Source organism: Penicillium malachiteum, assembly GCF_028827825.1.
Source record: "Penicillium malachiteum strain IBT 17515 chromosome Unknown utg000004l:1.0-4883003.0:1.0-4884900.0, whole genome shotgun sequence".
In the NCBI taxonomy this organism is placed as follows: domain Eukaryota; kingdom Fungi; phylum Ascomycota; class Eurotiomycetes; order Eurotiales; family Aspergillaceae; genus Penicillium; species Penicillium malachiteum.
In genome coordinates, this window is record NW_026643097.1 from 3384467 (window position 1) to 3407786 (window position 23320).

At 45.8% G+C, this 23320-nt stretch overlaps 10 protein-coding genes across 10 annotated transcripts; 5 read left to right on the forward strand and 5 right to left on the reverse strand.

Moving 5' to 3' along the window:
- Positions 1-324: 324 nt before the first annotated feature.
- On the reverse strand, positions 325-879 carry N7483_009338 (phosphoinositide 3-kinase; the record flags this gene model as incomplete). Its single annotated transcript, XM_057092765.1, has 1 exon — positions 325-879. One exon carries the CDS (start codon positions 877-879, stop codon positions 325-327), a length of 555 nt encoding a protein of 184 aa, XP_056943939.1.
- Positions 880-4085: 3206 nt separating this feature from the next.
- N7483_009339 (uncharacterized protein) lies at positions 4086-5099 on the forward strand (the record flags this gene model as incomplete). The annotated part of the gene is made up of 1 exon (XM_057092766.1): positions 4086-5099. The coding sequence occupies one exon, from the start codon at positions 4086-4088 to the stop codon at positions 5097-5099; it is 1014 nt and encodes a 337-aa protein (XP_056943940.1).
- Positions 5100-5913: 814 nt separating this feature from the next.
- Positions 5914-6446, reverse strand: N7483_009340 (DUF3602 domain-containing protein; the record flags this gene model as incomplete). Its single annotated transcript, XM_057092767.1, has 3 exons — positions 5914-6071; positions 6141-6344; positions 6407-6446. 3 exons carry the CDS (start codon positions 6444-6446, stop codon positions 5914-5916), a joined length of 402 nt encoding a protein of 133 aa, XP_056943941.1.
- Positions 6447-8004: 1558 nt separating this feature from the next.
- Positions 8005-9145, forward strand: N7483_009341 (enoyl-CoA hydratase/isomerase family protein; the record flags this gene model as incomplete). Its single annotated transcript, XM_057092768.1, has 4 exons — positions 8005-8333; positions 8397-8507; positions 8562-8918; positions 8995-9145. The coding sequence occupies 4 exons, from the start codon at positions 8005-8007 to the stop codon at positions 9143-9145; spliced, it is 948 nt and encodes a 315-aa protein (XP_056943942.1).
- A 364-nt stretch (positions 9146-9509) lies between these two features.
- On the reverse strand, positions 9510-10258 carry N7483_009342 (presequence translocated-associated motor subunit PAM17; the record flags this gene model as incomplete). The annotated part of the gene is made up of 2 exons (XM_057092769.1): positions 9510-9686; positions 9761-10258. The coding sequence occupies 2 exons, from the start codon at positions 10256-10258 to the stop codon at positions 9510-9512; spliced, it is 675 nt and encodes a 224-aa protein (XP_056943943.1).
- A 250-nt stretch (positions 10259-10508) lies between these two features.
- Positions 10509-12227, reverse strand: N7483_009343 (FAD-binding oxidoreductase; the record flags this gene model as incomplete). Its single annotated transcript, XM_057092770.1, has 3 exons — positions 10509-10780; positions 10845-11053; positions 11110-12227. The coding sequence occupies 3 exons, from the start codon at positions 12225-12227 to the stop codon at positions 10509-10511; spliced, it is 1599 nt and encodes a 532-aa protein (XP_056943944.1).
- A 612-nt stretch (positions 12228-12839) lies between these two features.
- Positions 12840-13160, forward strand: N7483_009344 (uncharacterized protein; the record flags this gene model as incomplete). Its single annotated transcript, XM_057092771.1, has 1 exon — positions 12840-13160. The coding sequence occupies one exon, from the start codon at positions 12840-12842 to the stop codon at positions 13158-13160; it is 321 nt and encodes a 106-aa protein (XP_056943945.1).
- A 386-nt stretch (positions 13161-13546) lies between these two features.
- N7483_009345 (androgen-induced gene 1 family protein) lies at positions 13547-14590 on the reverse strand (the record flags this gene model as incomplete). Its single annotated transcript, XM_057092772.1, has 6 exons — positions 13547-13893; positions 13947-13998; positions 14055-14247; positions 14314-14337; positions 14411-14448; positions 14513-14590. The coding sequence occupies 6 exons, from the start codon at positions 14588-14590 to the stop codon at positions 13547-13549; spliced, it is 732 nt and encodes a 243-aa protein (XP_056943946.1).
- Positions 14591-15404: 814 nt separating this feature from the next.
- N7483_009346 (uncharacterized protein) lies at positions 15405-19522 on the forward strand (the record flags this gene model as incomplete). The annotated part of the gene is made up of 7 exons (XM_057092773.1): positions 15405-15466; positions 15539-15565; positions 15622-16856; positions 16937-17818; positions 18387-18609; positions 18684-18723; positions 18791-19522. 7 exons carry the CDS (start codon positions 15405-15407, stop codon positions 19520-19522), a joined length of 3201 nt encoding a protein of 1066 aa, XP_056943947.1.
- Positions 19523-20822: 1300 nt separating this feature from the next.
- Positions 20823-22712, forward strand: N7483_009347 (allantoate permease family MFS transporter; the record flags this gene model as incomplete). The annotated part of the gene is made up of 6 exons (XM_057092774.1): positions 20823-20948; positions 21015-21094; positions 21148-21328; positions 21393-21945; positions 22073-22339; positions 22414-22712. 6 exons carry the CDS (start codon positions 20823-20825, stop codon positions 22710-22712), a joined length of 1506 nt encoding a protein of 501 aa, XP_056943948.1.
- Positions 22713-23320: the final 608 nt, after the last annotated feature.

A 23320-nucleotide genomic window follows, 5' to 3' on the forward strand; every position in this document is an offset into this window, starting at 1 on the left:
CCTCAAATCTGATTCTGACGTGAAAGGTCGCCTTCCAAGGTTCAAGTTTTTCAGTTGCCTTGAGATTTCCGGTACTCTTGCGACCCGTCGCGAAGGATGAACCAAGCAGGCCAAGACATTAAAGACGTCTTTAACTTATACCGGGCGACCTCGGATTGAATTGACAAGCCATTTATTCTATTTTCGACAAAATGCCGCTATCGCTATACACACGCGAAGTCGCTAGAATTCTTGCGACCGTGACGCGCTGGCATTCTTACTCCAGCTGGAATGGTATGAGTACCCGTCTCGACGACACACTATATTGATCTTGCTTCAGGGCTTTTAGCCCTGGAATATAGCAAGAGATGTGTAAGGTTGATATTGCAGGTTTACTCTCAGTCGGAGCACCCTCTTGTGACCAAGCTTGAAGTTGTTTGCAGCACGCGCAATGAGGAAACTGGCTAGGGAAAGGTCCCGGGCTGCGCCATCAGCCTGATCAAAGGAAATTTCCTCGTATTTCAACGCCTGTATCAGTTGCAAGGGATAGAGAGAAGAAGCTCCTATCATCTGCCATGCGCAACCTCGCCACAGCATTCGAGCGCACTGCTGGGTTGTCGAAACTGGAACCCAGGAATTCCAATGCATCATTGACATCAATCTCCATCCACTTAGGCAATGGCTCAATAGTTGAGGTTCCCCATAATCACGCCAGTTTGCCGATTTGGTCAAAGCTCGCTTCTCTTGGATCAGATAATAACTGAATATCCATACGAAGTGCTTGCCATCGGCGGTGAGAGACTGAGTCGGCTCATCCGATAGGATATCTGCCAGAGTAAAAAAGGATGATGATGGAAGATGTGCTACTGTGTGGCAGTATGTAGTGAGGAAGGAAGTCATGCGTGTAGAGCTAAGGACTACAGACTACCTCGGATCTCGGACCTACAGTGGTCCGATGATATTATCTGGGTATTCAACTCATGCCGGATCTTTGGTTTCGGTTTCAGATCTTGATCCATGAATCCAGCTCAGTGGCTTCGAATTAATCACCGAACCCAAAGTAAACCTCAAAATATCCTTACTCACTGGCAGCCCATAATGACCAGGGCTGTTCAACCTCTTCCAGAGACTCTCGAAGACCATGATCTGAGACTCAAAATGATTGCTTGGATAAAATTAAATCCAAATGATGCTATTACAGTTGTAAACATAACCAGTCACGCGGTGTGAACAAGAATACACATAAATTAGCCCAGTCCATCATACAGAACTCGGGGTTTCAACCAAAGTAGCACAGGAGTACACGCAACATCTCTCCGTCATGCTATCTGGGAGCTCTCGGTCACCTTAAACGTGTGTGCTGGTGGTATATGCTGAGCTTCATAATTTATCGTTCTCGTATATTTGAGAGTGCCAGTGTCTCCTTCCATAGTTTGATGTTTTCCCTTGAGAGGTAATAGGCTGATGATGAACCTTGGAAGTGGAGTAGATGAGACCTCGTGGGAAATGCACCTAGACATACCGAGTACATCCATATGTTAGTGTCAAATCAGTGTCATGCTTTGCTCGCTCGCGGTTCAACGCTTAATTTGCACAGATTCCCCCGGCATTAAAAGTCACCGGACATTTTGGGCTGGTTGCATGGGTAGACTGGTCTCGTCAATCAGCGGTCAGCTGGGAATGATAAAAAGCCAAGTCACGCCACAGCGACGCCAGTCCAGCACTAGCACTTGAGAGTCAGTGCGTTAAAGGGCACGTGCGTATGAGCAAACTTGGTAAGAGCTCTAGGTCAAACCGTGACAATATAGCATATGCGCGCATAGATGCATGGACGCACGGGTCACGGCAGAGAGTCGGGGGCCGATGGAAGAGCCCCGGGGGCTCCAGCCCGCCCATGTGAGCTCATTATAAATGAGTAGCGCAGTACATTAGTATCCCTGCAGTGCAGGGCTGGGCTGAGGGACCACGGCACCTGCCAGTGGGAGTTTGAGGCCACTTCCCGAGATCATGTAGTAATCAAGCCGAATGAGTCGGAAAATATGTGTTCCAATAATTCTGAATAAGAAAAAGTGTTTCTCGTCACTATAGAACATCCAATACACCTTGCATCTGGAACAGATTGCAAATTGCATCGGTACATTCGGCCACCAAGATCGCGGGCCTGATTTCCTGTTTAGGTAAGTGTGCATTCGAGTTAAATAAATGGATGGAAAATCGAGAAAGCCGTTCCGCTCAGTCAGCATTAATTGAACTTCATATATGGAGCAAGAGGGAGGGAAATATCTGGCGATAGTGGTAAAATGGATAAGGCCCCCCTTTTTTCACCCGAACTCCTCTAAGGATCGTGTCTAGCTGGATTGGGAAAAAGCAGGGTACATCGGATGTGAGGCCCCAGAACGTGGCGCCCGTCAGTGACGCAGCCTCAATAAAGACCAAGCTCTAATATATGCAACGTGGAAAAAGAAATATTTAGACTTGTTCCAGAAGCAGATTGGAATCATTCAGATTCATTCATCCTGTAGCCTTCTCGTCCCTCAATGTTCATGGATGTATGAGAGAAGAGAGAGAAAAATAAAAAATGAAAAATAAATAAAAATAAAAATGAAATCGCAAAATATTGCTGACTCTCTCAGACAACAATCCAACATCACGTAGATTCATCCAATCTTGAAGTTCAGCGCTTAGACGCAGAAAGTACTGTACGAGGCTGGCTAGCAAGAGGATATCACATTGCAGAAAGACGCGTAATCAAGCCATCATATAAGGCGTGAATCGGTTGTCACGGCATAGAGATGATCCACATTATGCACAAATTATCCTCATTATCCGTAGAGAGAATGTGTAGATCAGGAGCCCAGTCTAATTCATGCAACCCAGGATGAACGGAAGGCCCTTGTGGATCATATTCAAAAGCTGTAACCTATCAATTGTGACTAACATGCATGGACCATGTTACGTTTACCCTAATTTGGAAAACGCATGGCTCAGCGATACACTTAATGCGGATAGACTCGACCTATAGAATGGTGTTAATGGGTCGCGAAGTGGAGAAGCCGCAATTTATCTTCATTTTTTGTCTTTTCTTTTTCTTTTCTTTTTTTCTGGCCCCCGGAAGTTCTTGGTGGAGATCAAAATTGGTGGACGGTGCTGCACTATCTAAAATCACTAACAAGCAGCAGGAAGTCATTGCCAATGGTTTGGTCGTGGGTCTGCAATAGTGTATGTTGATCAGAACTGAGATCCTATGAACAGGCATTTGATTGGTGATTTATCACTTATTTATGACACAAGCCTTCAAATGTTGTCACCAATTGCAGATTGAGCTGAGACTGAGCTGGCAATATTAACAGAGTGGACTCAGTGGAGTACTAGTGACCCGATCATGTCACTTCTCGAATAGAGCTGCATTTTCCAGTTTGGGATATCTCATTCCTTTTTTGATTTGATTTTCGCTCCATTCTTTCCTTTCACAATGATTCTTCAAGTGTCCACTTTCCACTTTCACAATGTAGCATGAAATCATATCATTCTAGTACTCAGCTGGCGTAGTTTGTCAATCCTACCCTCGCCCCAGCATGCATAGGATTTGCTCGGGGCGAGATCCTTCTTATTCTGTTTTGATCTTGTTTATGTGTTGAATTTTCCATCAAATATAGATATTTAAAAGATCCTCCTTACAAATCGAAAAGAAAAGTCATATGGAGTTTCATGTCAAACTGGAGAATGCCTGATTGTTCAAAGAACATGAACCCAGGCCGACGAGCGAGTATCGAGTTTGAACCCCAGGTATTTATTCTAACTCTTTTCCGAAAGCTTACCAGTATGAAGCCGGTATCCATGCTTTCTCATGACTCCCTTGGACCTCCGTGGCGCCCATAGCTCCATGCATCATGACCCCACCCTCGTTTACTAGCAAACATTGAATTTCTGACTATTACCACTTGTAGTCCTCCGAGCCGAGCTTTGCTCTGTGCCTCAATCAAAACAAGGTGCCAGGCCAACAATTTTTGCGACCTTGTCTGACTCGACGGGATACAAAGGCTCGTTCAATCTCGCCGGCTTCAAGTATCTCATTCGCAGCCAAATCTATCACGTCTCCACCGATGATGACCGATCCGAAGCTACATTGGACTCACATCTCGACAGAGACAGATAAGACCAATAGTGGTCTACCAGTTGATATGGCCTCGGAGGAGACGTTGGGTTTACAGGATCTGGAGCTTATGATGCACTGGTGCACCACAACATATCGATCCATGGCTCGAGATCGTGCAGCAGAAGCTCTGTGGCAGACTGTCATTCCGCAACTATCATTGCGATTTACACCATTGCGACATGGTCTTCTAGCCTTATCCGCACTGCAGGTGGCTGGGAGTACCACTCGTCCAGATCGGAAATGGCGATATCTTGTTTCAGCACGAGAGCATCAGAGTCAAGCTTTGGTGGGGATCCAACTTGACACAACAAAAGATCTTACGGATTCCCAATGCAATGCCCATTTTGCACTTTGCTGCGCCTTGACGGTATTTTCTTTTGCATACTGCCTGATAGATGACGACATCGAAGATACAGATGAAGAACAGCCCGATGTCCTGGATGAGTTCCTGGAAGTATTCCAACTGACACGATGGTTTGTCAGTGCCATGGTGCCAAATGTTGAACGTGTGGGATCTGGCGAACTTCATTCATTGGTTCGACCTGAGCAGGCGAGGCCAACAATGCCTGATATGTCTCGACTGGTGATCTTATGTCTAAGTCGACAGAATGAGACTGAGGCCATGCGAGACCCCAATCATGAGAAACATACATATACCCAGGCCATTGAGCATCTGGGTAATTCATTGGAACAATTGATGAATGGAGGTGAACCCAAAGACTTTGCATTTTGCTGGTGTTTTCGTATTCCTGACCGATTTTCGGTACTTGTCGCTGCGCGCAAGCCTTTCGCATTGGTCATACTCGCTCATTATGCGGTTGTATTGCATCACCTACGAGACTCCTGGTGGATGGGGGATTGGGGTATCCGCATTTTCAACAAAATCGTGGAGACATTGAATTGTGAATGGCATGAGTCGCTCAGCTGGCCTGCTGATGCCATGGGGGTTTTTCTTCCTGCATGAGCAGATACAAATACGAAGCTATATGTGCACTGTGAAGCTCTTAGATGAGAGAATTTTTTTTATTTGCGTGATTCATGCCGCATATCAGCTATGTGAGGGGGAGGTAAGAAGATTGACCGAAGGATGGAGGATTCGACATGCATTGCGACCGGGTGATTTTGCTATCAACATGACAAAAGCGACCAATCTTCTGTTTCTGTGCATGCATACCTATTCCAAGGTTATTAACTTGAAAAAAACCATAGGTACGCCAGTTGTACTGCATAAATAACGAGATAATGAGAGCGTGTCATTATAGAAATTCTATTCATAGCGGTTATCTTTTCCACCGAATTGGCACTGTTAAGAGCGTATTGGACTAACATAATCAAAATTCTCTTGAAGAAAATAAAAATAAAATAAAATAGAATCCAGACACCATGCGCCAGCCCCTTTTCGCAGATCTGGTAATTCATGGTCCCATTGTACAAGATAAAGGGGGTGAAAAGATAAGGGTGAAAATATGACCAAATCACAAAGAAGAAAAATAATGAAAAGCACAAAAAAAAAGAAAATAATGACCGAGAGATAAGGAAGAAACCCTACCACAACCCCGCATTATAACGTATTAAAGTCGTTCTCCGTACTGCCTGCAGTACTTCTGGCAGTTTTGTCTCTTCCAAATTGTCTCTGGAAGCGGACTGAAATGATTGAAAAATAGCGAATGCCCTCCCCGTTCGTTACTCCAGGGGAACAAACGATACCGCTAACGCTAGGGAACTCCACTCCATGCCCTCGGACAGTCTATCGAGTCTATGGCATCGTTGATTGACGATTAACTGGCAGGGGATTGATGGCGCAGTTCTTGTCGTTCGTGTTCGATTTCTTTGATGCGGTCCTTGTCCTGAGTACGCACACGCATGAGTTCAGCCTCCTGCAATCGCGCTCGCTCTTCCTCTTCTGCGGTAGGGATATAGGCATTGGCGACACCTCCTATCGAGATCAGATTGGTTATTTATTGTGTTCTTGAAATGATTTCGGGGCTGCTCCATATTTGCGTACCTCGTCCTGTATGGTGGGGAATCTGCTGCGCCCGCAGTGGAGGAGACTCAACATCTTGACTCTCCCGAGCGATCTCCGGTCGTTCCGGATCATTTTGGACCATATTTCCTGATCCTCCGCGACCAGTGGTATAGACTTCCTGCTTGATTGTCGGGGTGACAAGGTCTTTGGGCGTGGGCGCGGTCTGTTGGCGGGAGATATTGCCTGCGCACAATGGAATGTTAGGCGCTATTCAATGTCATGGAGGAGTTTGACAGTCTACTCACCGGCGCCACCACGGCCATATGAGATATTTCGGCCACTCATGTTGATGTGATCTAAGCGATCGAGGAGGAGGGATCTCAAGCTCGACCAGAAAGTGGGGGAGACACGGGCAGATTCGGTTCCGCCTCGTGACCAGGTATGCTGATCTGGTTCAAAGATTGACCCAAGATGAGAAAGAAGAGGGAATTCTTTGTTAAATTGAGATCAAATAAAGAGTTCCGAGTCATCACAGGGTTGTGTGTTTCCACCCTGGATAGTCGCAGCCTCACAGTGTGGAAATCTTTGTCAACGCCAAGCATCATCCGATGAGGTCATGCACCCGGATCGGGATTGATCTGATATTTCCATTCTGATATACTACAATTCTAGAGATATGCCTACTGGTTCCCTGCTAAAAATGTCCTTCTTTATAGCCAAAAAGGAAGGGATATCCCAACATTCAAAACGAAAAACGGTGGTTCAATTCGCTATAAAGTCCTCTATCCTTTAACACTTGTGCAGCACTGACGACGACTCCAAGCTTGAGGGATTCAAAGAGAAAGCATTGTACTACTCGATCACTCACTTACTTCCAACTGCCTAATATCACCATGAGACGTGTCTTAGGGCACAACGTGAACTTTGCAGTGTGTTTCATCTCGTCAACAGTATCACTTGTCAAAACCCAATATCAGAGCACCGAATGCTGTCCTGGGAAAAGACAAGATTTCTGGATCTAACATTTGAATAATTTTAGAGCATATTTTCAAGTCCACCAACATTCCCTCGATACGTATAGCAGACACCCATATTTTTGTTAAGCTGCGAGTTATCAGTTGTGAAAGCGGCCATCAAATCACCAGACTACTAATACGATATTATGTACTACCTATTCCAAGGTTCAGGATTGAAATTGGGACTTCAAGTTCCACATACGAGCTGTAGAAAGCCAACACATTGAAAGAAAATCCATCTCAAATACCGCTCTGGGTCCTAATGTAGAGTACCCCATCGATGGAGCTATTTTTCTACCATTTCTCTCACCTTGTGTGTACTATCTAGTAGTAACATTGATCGGTCCGAGTCATTCTTAAGCTTCTGCGGAGTAAAGGGAATAAACTTCATTCAATTAGAAAACCTGAGCCTTTCAAATCTTCCAATATGAAATTTGAAGTGTTTATTCATCCGAAGTAGTATTTTAGTCAATTTTGTAGAGTTTCCAATTATGTTCTCTGTCCGTGAAATGTTCAGATGCTCGAAAGGGCGATATCTAGGATAGTACATTCAGACAAAGGCGTAAATTCTCAACTAACCATAATATAAATGATGCCCTGGTATATGGGTTTTCAGCTAGGCACTAAAAGTCCATGTTTCAAAATACTACTAGTACTTTTCACCGCTAGTGCGAATCCGAGGAATAGCCCCCACACAGGCTTCCCCGCAATGTCAACAGCCGTGGACACCGAGCCGAGGTCACTATTTTATACGAGAATAGTAATCAAAGAGAGTCTGCATAAATCTTCAGATTATATAACTGTTGATAAAGCAGATAAGTACTCTTTCTCACCGATTCTCTTCATCTCACTCTCATCGTCTGCATATCTTCAACTCTGTGTCCACCATGATTTTCGACCCAAGCCCCTTAGACCTTCCAGCATCATATGAGACATTGCCAACATCAGGGCATGTTATTGTTAAGCATCATCCAGCGGGCTCACCAAGTGTGACACCCGTAGTAGTGGTCACACTCAATCGTCCCGCTAATCATAATGCCTTCACTGGTAACATGGTTGAAGATATCGAAAAGCTGTTCCCCTTATTTGATGTGGATGAACGTGTCAAGGTTATCATCTTGACAGGCGCTGGCAAAACATTCTGTGCTGGAGCAGATCTTGATATAGGATTTACTCGACACCTGGCAAATGAGAGACCAGCTGATCACCGCGATGGGTATGTTCTTCCTCGTCACTTCTAAAGAGGGTTGATTCGCTCAAGTGCTAAGAAAAGTACCAGAGGTGGACGTGTGTCACTGGCCATTCATCATTGCCGTAAGCCAACTATCGCGGCTATGCAAGGGTCAGCAGTTGGTGTGGGCATGACGATGACTCTTCCCGCAATTATTCGGTAAGTGGAATCAGTCAACTTCGGCCCAACAAGTCTGACTTGCTATATCATTAGAATTGGCTACGCGAAGGGCAAATATGGATTTGTCTTTGCACGTCGAGGAATCACAATGGAAGCATGCTCATCCTTCTTCCTGACTCGTCTAATCGGTCACTCGAACGCTAGTTACCTGGTTAGCACAGGAGGCGTGTTCCCACCTACTGCAAAACATTTCGGGGATCTGTTTAATGAGATTATGCCCGAGTCCTCTCAAGTTCTACCTCGAGCCCTGGAATTGGCTTCGGAAATTGCTGAGAATGTCAGCCCGATTGCATCATACCTCAATCGGGCTATGATGTGGCATGATGCGGGTTCGCCTGAGTTGGCGCATTTGATAGAATCGAAAAATATCTATCACATGTTCAGATCAAAGTAAGTGCCTTACTCCCCTGCCATCTCTGTCATATTGAGAACGAGGGAGTGGAATATGAGACTGACTGTAATACAGAGATCAGAAGGAAGGAGTCACGGCTTTCTTCGAGAAGCGTAAGCCAAACTTTCGCGCGAATTTGGATGATGATGTACCTGCACATGTGCCTTGGTGGACTGAGGTGGACACTGGCCGGAGCCCCAAGGCCAAGTCAGCATCAAAGCTGTAATGATCGTCTAGCTATTAAGCGCAATGCTTCCAAGTATTTCATGGATCTTATCATTGTACCATGGGTGAAGGTAGAGAAAACATATCCAATTCTATAACAGAGTCTCGTCCAAAACTCCCCGGAACACCTTGAGCGCAAGATTGAAGATTTTGATCAGTTTCATATAATAATGGTAGGTATTGGTTTTATAAAAGGTCATTTTGAATCACATGTAACACCGCAGATCGCATAGACCGCTAATGAGGTAAGAAGATAAAAACACAGAACACCGATCCATATCCCTATCAAGAAAAGAAAATGGCTAGGCTTGACCAAAGGCGAGTATTGACAAAACAAGGTGAAGTACAGGTTTTAGGTATGAAAATTAAGCAATGAAGTTGCGGCGCTTCCGGTTATAGGCCCGCTGGTCCTTAAGCCACTGGCGATATCCTTGCACGCTTCCGATCTTCTCGCCGTAGTAGTCGGGAACGGGGTTCGCGATGGAGTTGGTTGAAGGGTCAACACGGAATCGGCGAATGCGATCGAAGAATTCCTTCTCTTTCTGAAAAACAGGAGGATTAGCGATTTTCCCATTTAATTGCGTAAAAGTGATATAGAAAAGTATGGCTGACTTACAATTGCAACAGAGGGTGTGAAACGACGGTAAACCAGACCCCAGAGGCCATTTCCAACAATTGGACCGACAAGCCATCCAACCGCACCACAAGCAGCTGTGGCCATTCCCAAAACCACAAAGGGGTCCAGGCCCATAACTTGAGCACCCAGAGATTCCAGGTCCTGCGATGACAGAACCTGCACACCAACAGTAGTGGTCACCAGAGAGCTCATGACAGAGGAGGCCAAGGAGTAGCGGCGACGGGAAGCACGAAGCTTGAAGAAAGAGTTCCAGTCCAGTTTCACATCATCCTTTGGAGTAGAGGAAGTTGACTGCATGCGCAAACCCCGGTGGGAGATCAAGGAGTTAGGTTGGACATGACTTTCGATGGCAGTCGGCGATGGACGGAAGACAGTAGAATGGAGTGAACCAAATTGTCGGAACCCGATTTGTGAAGGGAGGGCTGTGGCGGATTTGATTGTAGGGGCAGCCGTGCGGCTAAATACTGGAGCAAACATGCTGAGAGTATTGGCAAGGAGAGTAATTTGCGGGAATTAAGAAACAAGAGATTGATGCTAAACAGTGATGAGCTACGGCGGTTTATTAAGGCCATGAGGGACAAAACCAAATTGCCCAGTTGATATTCACCGCCTTTAATACCGCTTTCCAAGGTTATAGATATCCATCAGAACACCCTAGACCAACAAAAAAATATTCCAAGGCACAAATTTATGCTCTTGCCTGTTTTAACATCTAAAATACTATCTTTCAGAGCCCCAGTTTGAATCCACCCCAACTCAGGCGAGAGAAGACTCCATCCGGGTCGTAAGCAGCACGAATCTCCCTCATGCGTTCGACGTTCTCCTGTGGAAACCCAAGGAAAGGATCCTGCCACTCTCCAGCATCGCCCATATAGACAAATTCAGACGCCAGACCCTTCTCTTTATTGATGGAGTGAAGATGTTCCGTAAGCTGACGAGACCAAGCATCCACACGAAGGTCATCTTGAGCCAAGGCCCACCCAGTACTAAACTGCCAGACTAAAAGTTTATGTTAGCTACGATCTTGGAATATTGATATATTCAAATTGAAAGTACAACTCACTCATCAGGGGCTCGGGGTCGAGACCCCAGACATTACCAACACCGTTGGTCTTTGCTACTCGAAGAGATGATGGAGTAATCTCGTTAAGTACCATGGTTGGATACAGTCCCTCAACGTCGGCAATCTCATTAACAGCCGCCTTCCAAGCTTCGTAGATGGAAAAGATCGTATCAGAGTCGGGTTTCATTGTCTTGTGAGAGATCATGACACTTCACTCATTGTCAGTTACAGATACCAAGAAAGATAATAAGGGGAGAAGAAATACCGGAACATTTGCTTTGGTGAGTCAAGCTCTGCAGACCACAGGTTCATTGTGGTCACATTGTTGATCCGTTCTGTCGCTGGAATCTTGGTAAAATTGGCGAATTGAGAGGGAGGCAGACTAGCCCCTTCCTGAACTCCAAGAAGTGAGGCAGATGCCGCTTTTGTAGTAGCATTATAACTGATCGTTGCAATCATTCCAGCCGCAATGGGATTTGTCTCATCTACCTTGGCAGACTCGCACATAGCGTCGATGAACTGAGGGAAGTAGGTTTCGTTATAGACTTGAATGGTCGTGGAAACTTTTGGAACATCGTAGGTTTTTAAAGTAAACTTGGTAACAACACCGAAGTTGTTGGCGCCGCCTTTCAGAGCCCAGAAAAGATCAGGATGAGAGGTCTTAGTGGCAGTGACCTGAGTTCCATTGCCAAGAACAATATCATAACTGACGACATTGTCCATAGCATATCCATATTTGTTGTTGAAATAATGAAAACCCCCAATCAAGGTCAGTCCTGGAACGCCGATTGTTTTCATACGACCGCCAATCGCGGCACGTCCGTAAGGAGTCAATGCCTCATAGACATCATACCAATTGAGACCGGGGCCTACATCAATTGTGTCTTTATGGACGGCATAAGAATTCAAGCTACTCAACGCCACAAGGACGCCACCGTCGATGTTGTTCGATCCGGGATACTGCACGAGAATATTAGCTAACCTCATCCGGATTGAGGAAGATGGATATAAAAACTCACATTCATATGTCCTCCGCCACGCACTGCGAATTGGGCATCGCAAGAATATCTTCATTGCACCGGCAACTGCGTCTGCCGTCTCGGGAACAAAAACACATGCCGGGGATAGATCAGCCCGTATATCCCAATAACCATCCACTGTCTGCTCGGTGTAGTTGGCTTTCCCTGGGAAGATCACTTCGTTCTTGAATATCTGAGCAAGTCCTTTGCATGCACATCTCTCTGCCGTTGTCACCTTCAGGGTACCTGTGGGTGTACTGATAAAGGCCCCGATTGAGACTGCACTAGCACTGGCAGACGCGCTCGAAGCATCACAGCCAAAAGCCAAACAGGACAGCACTACACCGATATGGGACAACTTCATGTTTTCTGTGACTTTGGTTCAAAGGAATGGAGCTCAAAAAGCGCATACTAGCCAGGAACGAGAGACATCGCCTGCTATTTAACCCCTTCAACCGTTCGCAATACGGAATATCTCTCATTATTACGATGCCTAGTTCCTTGTCAGAGAGCTGGTTTCACCCCCTCTCAAGGGCTATTTCCAGGAACTGTATGCCGATCACGGCTCATTAACTGGCCTAGTGTCCTTCTGGATGGAAGTTAAACATCAAACAGTCAAGTTTTCCCGGTATGAGTGGATGCATTACGTTGTAGATCAGTCTCCAATATTCATTATGAGGAGCTATTATCGAATATCCCAAGGCAACAATGAATGTATGCAGATTAACATTGTTGTGGAGACTACTTCTTATTTAGATCAGATAACTACAGCATCATGATTTGACATCCATGGACCAGGGATACCCCAGAGGCGAGGAACCTTGCTCTACACCGAATACGAACCCGAACCCGAACCCGCCGTGTAATTGCATGTGCACATCAATGGAGTTCGCAAATCCTGCATTGATTCGGATTAAAAGGTCGGATTTCAAAGTTTATTTCAACTGTTTCATCCTCGGTATTTCAATATCTTGATATGGGTGCAGAATTACTATTATACCTTACTCTAACATTTGAAAACTTGGAAGATTTCGGCTATAATGATGATACTACTCGTGTGGAGGGCTATGCCTACAAGGCGAAAACATTCGAGAAGGAGCATCGTACCATAGCTAAGAGGAAAGTCATCCTGGGCGCTGTGAATAACTGTGCTATGGACTGCAGATGGCAGGCGTTGCTCATGGCTACTGCAATTTCAGTCATGGAAGAACATGGACAGGCCACCCACGTCTCACTGCTGAGCCCGAGAAGTATCCAGCGAAAGATCAGGAGTGCTAGGAAACCACTACCCGAATAGTTGCCGAATCGGTATATGATCAATATCATTTTGAACATTGACATTTATTGGAGGATCAAGCTTCTTCAAATGATATGGATCAATAGCCTTAGATTGCAAAATTATTCTGGTCATATTGCTCTTTCATGAATCATGATAAGCTACCGTGATATTTCTTGTTGTTCTATCCCATATTTTCGTTTCGTTGTTTCAAGTTTGCGCCAATATGTAAAACGACCTTTCACTGTAAAGTTGTAAATACTGGAAGTATGACCGAAAAAAAAAGAGCTGCAAGTGTGCGAAAATCAAGCTAAATGGCTTCTCAGTATGTCAAGATCGAGATACCGGACTATGTAAATGCAAGGCCTAGTTTTCTCATCAATTTACCAGAGCAGACTCTTCACAGTTCAAAGACCATCCTTTCGCTTGATATCACCAGGGCGAGATTGTGCTGGAATGGGAACACCGAATCCGTTGATTCGGCCATACAGCCACTTGAGTGTGGCCGTGCTCAGAGCCATCACGACAGCACTCATTGAAAAGAGTGCAATGCGACCGGGAGTTGGCAACTGCTCGAAGATGGGGTATGGGTACCAGCCATTGTATTGGAAGCATCGCTCGACCCAGAACCAGTAGCCAAAGGCAATGGACCCAGATAATCCTAGTGATGGGAAAATTGTGATGGTCCATGGAGGAGATAAAAAGAGCAAGTCTATCAACATCACAATAGATGGAATCGCGTGGAAACTGATATCTGTGTCTTGTCAGTACAGTAGGGTGATATCAGAGGGCTGCTTTGTAACGAACCAGCATGAAGTGGAATCACAGCCCAATCCGGTAGGACCAAGCGCTCGTCAATCTAGAGCTCTTTGTCAGTACTATATCAAATAGATCAAATTTCCTGAAACCACCCACCACTCGAAGTCCCCAGTATAGAACGCTAATCAGAACCTCCATTGGGGCGCTGCATACTGACAGCAAATTCTTGATCAAAAAGAGACGGCGTGATAAAGTAATATCCGCGAGGAGCGCAGCAAGGAAAGTTAATGTGGACAATGTTAAACCAATGACAGTCAGATACTGAAAATGCCAGCCATAAGCCTCATTTCTGCGCTCATTAGTATCTGTTTCTCACTGCCAGACATAGTGAATATTGTTCTCATTGAAGACATACGCCATATTAGGGTTTTCATGCATGCTATTTTCACTTGTTAGCGGTCGAGTACAATGCGAGGCTCCCAATGAGAGTCACAGTCACTTGGAGAACTTACAACTTGAAAGACCACAGGAAGCTTGCAAGACCCGTCAACTGCATTCATCAGCCATAATTTTCTTCGAACACTGAATCCATAACCAGACTATACGGAACATACGTGAACCAGAGCGGAGATCCCCCTTGACGGACTTGTGAGCTTCTGCAGCGGATGCCGCCGAATGAGAGGCTCAGCCATATCGGACGAGAATCGAAATCCGAGATTCAGGGGCAGAGGCTATTGACACAAGTCACTTGCCGCGTTCCAACCTCCACAGATGAATGAACTTTCGGGAGAACCAGGTTAACCAAGGAAACTATGTTGAATTCAGGACAAATCGGAGTCCGCGGACGCCCTATGACGATGACTCCATGTGACCGGTATCCCCCGGCATCCCGTGTCGGATCAGAAAATAATCCGACCTCCGGCTGAGTCAGCCTTATCGTGGGCTTTCCCCACACTTTCTCGGGTCTCGAGCACTGTCATTCCTCAAGCGTGCCTTTTTTTTAATTCTGATTGCGTGCGAGATATACAAGAAAAGGATACCACCTCTTGGTGAATATTTGGGTAAGAAGTTACACTCTTGAAGTGGACCCTTACCCCAGGTCTTCCCAGGTTCTGCCAAGTTCTGCGATCATCACTATCGCCAATAGTCTTATCAATCTTGGTTCTGCAGCTGCAAGTCACTACTGCCAAAATTCCCATTGCTACAACCGTCGCTGGATTTTGACATTTTTCTTGAGCACATCTCCCTCCCATACCTCGATGGGCTTGTCTACTAGGTGTGGGTGCTTGGTCGACTATCGTTTCGTCGCCACTTGGGGACACAGTTCTAGACGCAGAAAGCGATCCAATTGCGTCTGGAGTGTTCTGTGAACAACCCTCCACAGATCTTCTTGGACTTGGGTTCTTGCTGAATGGCCGTTTCTTACATCCATCCGTCAATTCTAGTATTTGCCTGTTTGTTGCCCTTGGGGCTCAGGCATTGATCTAGTCCTTGATCTGAAGTGAAATGCCGCGTCCTCGGAGGCCTGGTGCGCCGGAGCCAAAACGAAGAAGCCGAAAGGGTTGTTGGTGTGTATTATCTTCCACTAAAAAATTCACTGCGGGCCTACTCAGATGACTAACTGGTTATTGAGATTGTAGGCCATGCAAGGCGCGGAAAGTCAAATGGTAAGCAGGCATCGACTCGTGAAATATACCAAACTTGCTGACTAGGTTATACAAAGTGGTGAGGAAAAGCCTTCTTGTGTCAATTGTCAACGGCAGGGCGAGGCGTGCGATTACAGCGTTCGCCTGAACTGGGGTGGTCGAACAAAACGAGCGTCTGTTGACTCACCCTGTTCTCAGTCCAGCGGTTATGGGGGTACTATTATCTCGTTCTCAGACGCCCCGACAAATGCTGTGAGCTCCAATTCCATGCCGATGCCGGCAACCAGTGCGCCAGTGGATGGGTTTGTCAACATGCATTCTGGTGACCTGGGCTCCATCTCGCCAAGCACTCCGGCTGTTGGCATTTTCGAATCTCCAAGGCCTCCCTCGATATCGGAAGGTATTAACTCTCCAGATCGAATTGATCATCATTTTTCGACCTGGCCAGAGCAGCCCCCACTCTCGCCTCCCGTTTCCTCAGACCCGTTGTCGCATTATCCGTTTGGCTCGACATTTCATGGAACATTTTCAGCTGCTGCCGACCAGGGAGTGGGTCTTCGATCTCTCTCTGCGTTTACATTCCATGCCAACTCCGTATCTCAACCTGTCTCTTTTCTGCGAAACTCCGTGGATACCATGAATCACGTATCCGATCAACATGAAAGCCCTCCATCGGCTTCCATGACACAGGATGAGCACAACCTGGGATATTCCGTCAATGGAACGTCGCATCAAGATCATAATTCATCTCTTTCAAATGCGGGTAGTGCATCAGCGTTCCTTCCTGGGTCCCATCACTCTATGGCTCAGAACGACGCGTCATCATCTCCAGGCTACGATGGAATGTCATCCTTCAATCATACGGAGACCTCTTCAAATGAGCTTTTGGAGGACCGCAAATCTACACGGGAGTTGTCCGTCGCTCAAAGTAAATGGCGAGCGTATCTCACGAGCGTGACCGATAATTATGGCTTGGACTCCGGGCGACCAGATCAAGATCTCACACTGAATAATGACCATGCTGCAATTGATGTCAACTCTGCTCTAGATATGATCAATTCGCGTGGAAAATCTGAAGAGGGGTCACCCAAGGCATATCCCACGCCGACGGGTCGTCCACATGCAGAATATGGCGGATACTATGCATCAGCAGTGCCTATCAATATCCCGAGGTATCTGTCTCCTCTTCCGTCTTCGCTGCTGGAGAACCCAATCAATTTGATGTACTTTCATCACTTTATCAATCATACCTCTCGGATGCTAGTACCACATGATTGCGATAACAACCCGTTTATGTCAGTTTTACCATCGAGTAAGTTAACTCCGCAAAACCATAAGAGAAAACAAGCAAAGTGCTGGAATCCAGCCCCTTATACTAACGCTGTCCCACAGTGGCAATTGCCGATCCTAATTTGCTCAATTTATTACTCGCATACTCGGCGAGTCATCGTGCGCGGTATTTAGGACATGCAGAGCCCGCCAATCGGATTGCACACTGGGTCAGCAACGTATTTCCAACATTGCGTGTCGCATTGGAAGCATCCCATGAGGAAATTACCGACAGCCACTTAGCGACGGCTATTCTTCTGTTATCCCTGAAAATCGTCTCTCCCGGGACATTCGAAGTTCCGATTACTTGGCAGAGTCACTTGAAGCTTGCTCGCGACTTGTTCCTGGCACGTAGCGATCGCATCGCTCGACCCGGGAACAAGATCGGGGCTTTCTTTGCACGCTGGCTAGGGTACCTTGATACAGTCGGTGGCTTGTCATGTCGTCACGCTGGTCGGCCGTTGATATTATACCATTCTGTTCTAGAAGCTTGCTCGAAGCCCGAGGGGTTTGACGAGTATAGCGTAGATTGTTTCACAGGATTCACGCCGCAGACCGGACTTTTCCTCATTCGCCTGGCAAAACTTGTACAGGAATGCGATAACCAGCAGTTTGACGAACTTGGGAACTTCCGATCGGGTTGGCATCCATCTGCAGATATGGTTCTCGAAGCGCAGGTTGTACTTGGTGAAATGGAAGGATTGAGTGAACGTGCTCATGCCGACCCAAACCATCACCATGGTATTGAAGCCCAGGACATGATGGCAGCCGAAGAAGCGTTCCGATGTGCTGGGCTGATTCATCTCCATCGCCGTGTGTTGGGATCATCGCCAGACTCGTTTCCCGTCAAGGAGGCTCTTCGCCAGCTGTTGAGTGCATTGGATCGAATGAGACTTGGAGCCTCAACTGAGGTTTGCTCGCTTCTACCCTTGTTCACTGCTGGCTGTGAGTCTCGAGATGCCTCGTCGCGATCAAAAATCCTCAATAGGTTTCTAGTGCTAGAGAAATCAGGCATGAAACAGGTAATGTTGTTCTCTATCAAGTTTTGGGAAAATAAATTAGTGTCACTAACTTTTGAACTCAGATTCAAGATGCGCGTCAACTCATGCAACGATGCTGGGAGGAGAATGTACCGTGGGTTGCATTAGCAGGCGGCGAGTTTTTCGGATAAATTTCAAGTTTGAATAGGGCATCAATATACTAGAAAAATAGCTTCGAAATTCTTGAGATGTAAGTAGTCGTATAGTTCTTTTGATTTTCAATTGATCTTTTTTTCTTTCAAATATGCATGTGATTTTCTTTCATCTCGTTGTGCGAGACAGTGAAGTAACAAACGGATGGAAGGCCACCACTGTCGCTGTCGCTGATATTGGCTCGCTTAAGCTTCGCTAAAAACCTCGCGTAGTCTTCACAGCTCTCACCCTTCCTCTCTTATAACTCTCTTCACTCTTTCATCTCTACCTCAGCGACAGACTCTTGGACTCAATTTTCTGGGTCCTGTAACATTCTCAAGGGTCAATTCTCACTATTTTCGTCATGTCGCTGGTATGTCTCTTGGAAGAGGCCGTTCAAGGCAGAAGTGAAAAGGTCCTTCCTTCACTGTCTGAAATGAGCTTAGCCCAAAAGACTTGTGTTAACCTCCCCACCCATACCTCTGCTATTGCTAAGCTCTCTATTCAGACCCTGATTGACCGAGAGTTGGACCCTATTCCCCACGCAGCCCTTCTGCCAGCAAAGTAAGTATACGCGGGTGTACGCGGTTGATTTTTTTCTTTTTGGGACTGAGTGGAACCTCTGACTTGTTTGACAGAGAGGACAAACCCAACACCATGGATCATCCCATCACTCGCGTGAGAAAATCCCTTTTTCAGTTCACAATAATAACAACTCTCATTGTCAGTATTAACCATTATCCAGTACGTTCGCAGCCCGACTGTTCTCCCATTTGGAGAGGATCCTTCGACTAAGTGGCACACCGGAGGCGCAGTTCTCGGAGTGTTTTCAAGCGTTCATGAAGTCCTCGAGGTTTTCAAGCGTTCGGGCAGTTCTCGTCACGATCCCACTGAAAGTCTCCTGCTCAAGCATGGCATCCGATATGAAGCCGAAGACACCGATACGGAACTCGCTCGCCGAACCGTTATTATCAAGGGCATCCCATCCAACTTCACCATCGCCCAAGTTCTCTCTGAGATTCGAGGCGGCCAGGTTTTTTCCGCAACACTGATGAACACCACTACCTTGCTTGGGCGTGAGAGTGCACTGGTCACTTTTGTGACTGCGCGGGGCGCGAAAACTTTTGTCAATACGCTTGCCCGTGGAGACTGCGGCCTTCTTAGTCTGGTGGGACTTAATGCGATTGTGCTGGGTTCCCCTACCTTCCCAATGAATGACATTTTGCAGGATCGTATTACACGCGGAAAACTCACCCGATGCATTCGTGTTGAAGGCAACAAGATGAAGAAAGCCATCTCAAAGCTCAACAAAAGTACCACTCGCAAGATTGAGTTCATCTGTGTTGGCCGCGGAGCTGAGAATATTCTTGAATTCGCCTCCGTTAAAATGGCAGATTGGGCATTTGGAGTTCTGACTGAGGACCCATACTTTGATTTCAGTGAAGTGAGATTTTACAGGGACCCGTGCGATGTGTGAGGAAAAGTGAGAGGAAGGATTGAATTTGGTTCGTTTTCTCTTTATTCTCCCATTACGATTTACGATCCGTTACGCGACCTACGCTCCGTCAAGCTCTGTTTGTTGTCAACCTCTACTATAGTAGGGACGTATGCTGATCCGCTAATAATCAAACAAAAACGAAAAAAAAAATTGAAATAAAATCTGTCAGTCCCTATTATCGAGTTTATGACTATTATCAAAGCCCATATAGACATTATCCATAGATGTTAATCCCTCAATCCCCGATAATTCCGACTCGGATCTATGGATCTATACAGAAGAACCATAATTAACTTCTTCCGAGGTCTATTTATTAGCGTACTTAATGTTACACCCGAGGGTACTTCAGCAGTATATAAGTTCATATCATGATATACACTTATCAACACCTGGGCATGGATTATACCAGGATATTTTCTACTTATATGCAATATTCTTGAATTATGCAGGTCCAGAAGTCAATCTTTATTATAGAACGTGTCCCTGGTATTCAGATTCCCCTACAAAGTACTCTGGTATTCCTCAACAACCCAAACAAGTATATCCCCGCGATGAACTTAATTCCTTGTCGATCACCAATTCATTGGAGTTCATAGCAATAAACAGCGATCTGTACTTAAATTAGAATATACTCACTCTTGTAAGTTTTCCCCTAGACTTGAATAACTTCTTTTAATTGGTTATTTTAAACCTTGAGTCCCTTGCACTGATAATCCCCAATTCATAAGCTTGTCTTCTTCTCCCCGCTCCGTTAGCCCGTTCATGGGAATGTCAGGTCCTTGAGTCCTCAAACTTGACTCCTACACATCTTGTCTTCCTGATCCTTTTCCCTGCTCAATTCTCAGCATATGCAACTTTTTATCTTTATTTTTCAACTTCAACATTTGAACATCTGAACTTTCCCATTCTACACATCTCGTGTTCCTTTCCCTTTGTGACTCTTCACATCTTGTCTTCCTCTTACCCACAGCTTTATCTCTTTCACTTTTCAACTTTAACACTCGCGCTAACAAGTATGTGAGTCTTATACCCGTCTCTCTCATAAGTACTCCTCTCTTTGTAACTTTTGATTTTCTCTCCTTTACCTCTCACATATCTCTACCTTCCCTTCTCGCGTCTTAGATATTTTAACATATCCATTTTATATCACTCCTTACTTTCTCCCTCTGTTCGACCTTGACTAACATCTTGCGCTAGAGCCAAGCCCTCCGGAACATACCCGATCAACCATCCAACCCCAGTTGAAACTTATGAACAATACCTTAGTTCTAAGGGTTGGATGATGGCGACTATCGAGAGCGCCCCGGGTAGCGCGGACTCAGAGAAGGATCCAGTGACGGAGGTTAAGGTCGGGCACTTGGAAGACCCAGATGCTGGTCTGAGTGAGGAGGAACAAGCCAAGATTGTGCGTGGAAATAACACGCCCACATATTTATTGTTTCCACAGTGCATACTAACATGTTATTTATAGGATCGCCGCCTTTTATGGAAGCTCGATCTTCGTCTCATACCTTGGCTCAGTTTACTGTACTTGGCCTCATTCCTTGATCGGTCTGTATTACCTCCATTTCTCCTTGAGGAAAGCATGGACTCACATAGTGTAGCACAAACATTGGAAATGCGAAGCTTGTTGGTCTGACCAAAGAGCTGAATATCTCTTCCAACCAATACAATGCCACTCTAACCATCTTCTTTGTCTCCTACTCCATCTTTGAGCCTGTCACAAATATCCTGCTCAAGCGCCTCCGCCCGAGTATTTTCATCCCGATCATCATGATCTGCTGGGTAAACATCTCCTCGTATAGGAATTGCATGTGATTAGTCTTGCTAACTACCATTCTATCTTTAGGGAATATGTATGACCCTGATGGGCATCGTTAAGAACTACGCCGGGCTATTGGCAGTTCGCTGGTTCCTCGGTCTTAGTGAAGCCGGTCTATTCCCAGGAGTGGGCTACTTCCTCTCATGTTGGTACAAACGCTCTGAATTCGGCGTTCGCATGGCCATATTTTTCTCCGCTGCCGCATTGGCTGGATCCTTTGGTGGATTGCTAGCAGCAGCCATTGCCAACATGGACGGAGTTGGCGGTAAATCTGGCTGGTCATGGATTTTCATTCTCGAGGGTCTAGCTACCGTGGTTATTGGTGTTGCTTCCTTCTGGTGTGTGCATGACTTTCCAGATCAAGCCAAGTTCCTCTCAGACAAAGATCGCGCACGTGTCATCCGTCGTCTGGCATTGGACCAGCAGTCGAGTGCGGAGCATGAAGATTTCAAGATGAGCTACTTCTGGGCCAGTGTGAAGGATTGGAAAACCTGGACTGGCGCTATCATCTACATGGGCGCGGATGGCTCTCTCTATGCATTCTCCCTTTTTATCCCCACAATCATTAAAGAACTAGTGGGTTATTCCCTACAATGAGCTGTTTTAGTTCAAAAATTTGTGAGCTTAATGCTAACTTCTATCCAGGGTATTAATTCAACTGGAAAGACCAACGAAAAATGAATGAATGCTTACCTGATATGTTACAGGTTACAGCTCAATTCGGGCACAGCTTCTCAGTGTCCCTCCTTATGCTGCTGCTGCCATTTTGACAATCAGCATTGGCTTCATTGCCGATCGAACGCGCCAGAGAGGGTTGTGTAACATCGGGACATCGATTCTCGGAATCGTGGGCTTTTCCATGCTTCTGGGATGTGAGTCTGCAGGAGGTCGTTATGCCGGAACCTTCCTTGGTGCGATGGGAATTTATCCAGCGATTGCCAACACAATCTCATGGGCAAGTAACAATATTGAAGGTACGTAAAAGCCTATCCAACAAACCATACACTGGGTGCTTCTTCGATTTCTCGGATAGCTAATTGATAAATAGGTGTCTACAAACGTGGTGCTTCATTGGGTTTTATCATTGGATGGGGTAACCTCAATGGTATCATCTCATCGAATATCTACCGCGACAAAGACGCCCCTCGCTTTTATCCCGGTCATGGTACTGTGCTGGGATACCTCGTGGTTTTTTTATTCGGTGGATCTATTTTGCAGTATTTCTTGCTTCGCCGAGAGAATGATAAGCGACGACGTGGCGAGCGAGACCAGCGGATCGAAGGTCTAAGCCAAAGTGAAATCGAGGCGCTTGGTGACCAGCGTCCTGATTTCAGCTATACTTTGTGAGCATCACTCATCCTTGGGAAATTTGCCTGTGTGTTCCTGTGAGTATTTAGCATAGTTGCCAGTCACGCTGAAATGAACTTTTCAATTTTTAACTTAAAATTCAACTCAAGGCTTGAACTTGAAGTTTACAAGCTCTCTGGAGTCCGAGTCCTACTACATAGTAGTTCATTATTACATACTAGTGCATTATATATAGTGCCCAGGCGATATTCCAGCTCTGGACTCAAGAGGTTCGTTCGGATGAAAGCTTCAAGTTTTACTACTCAATTCGAAATTCAATATCCATCATGTTTCCCACGTTACTGCTGACGAAAGTCAATTGGAATACCGTGACCGCGTCTCACTTGAAAATACACAGTGAAGATCGGTGAAGATCGATGCCCGATGTTCTTCAGGCTGAACGGACCAAGTGGGGCACCAAGATGCTGGGGTATGCACTTGGTATTCCATCCATGGTTCCCCAAAACTTGAAAATCAATATTGATGTCATGTACATATCGATATCAGTGTAACCATATTGCATGCAATTGCATATGAGATTACACCTCACATCTCACACCTCACACTATTCTCTCACTTTAACCGTTGGGACCAACCTAGATTCTAGT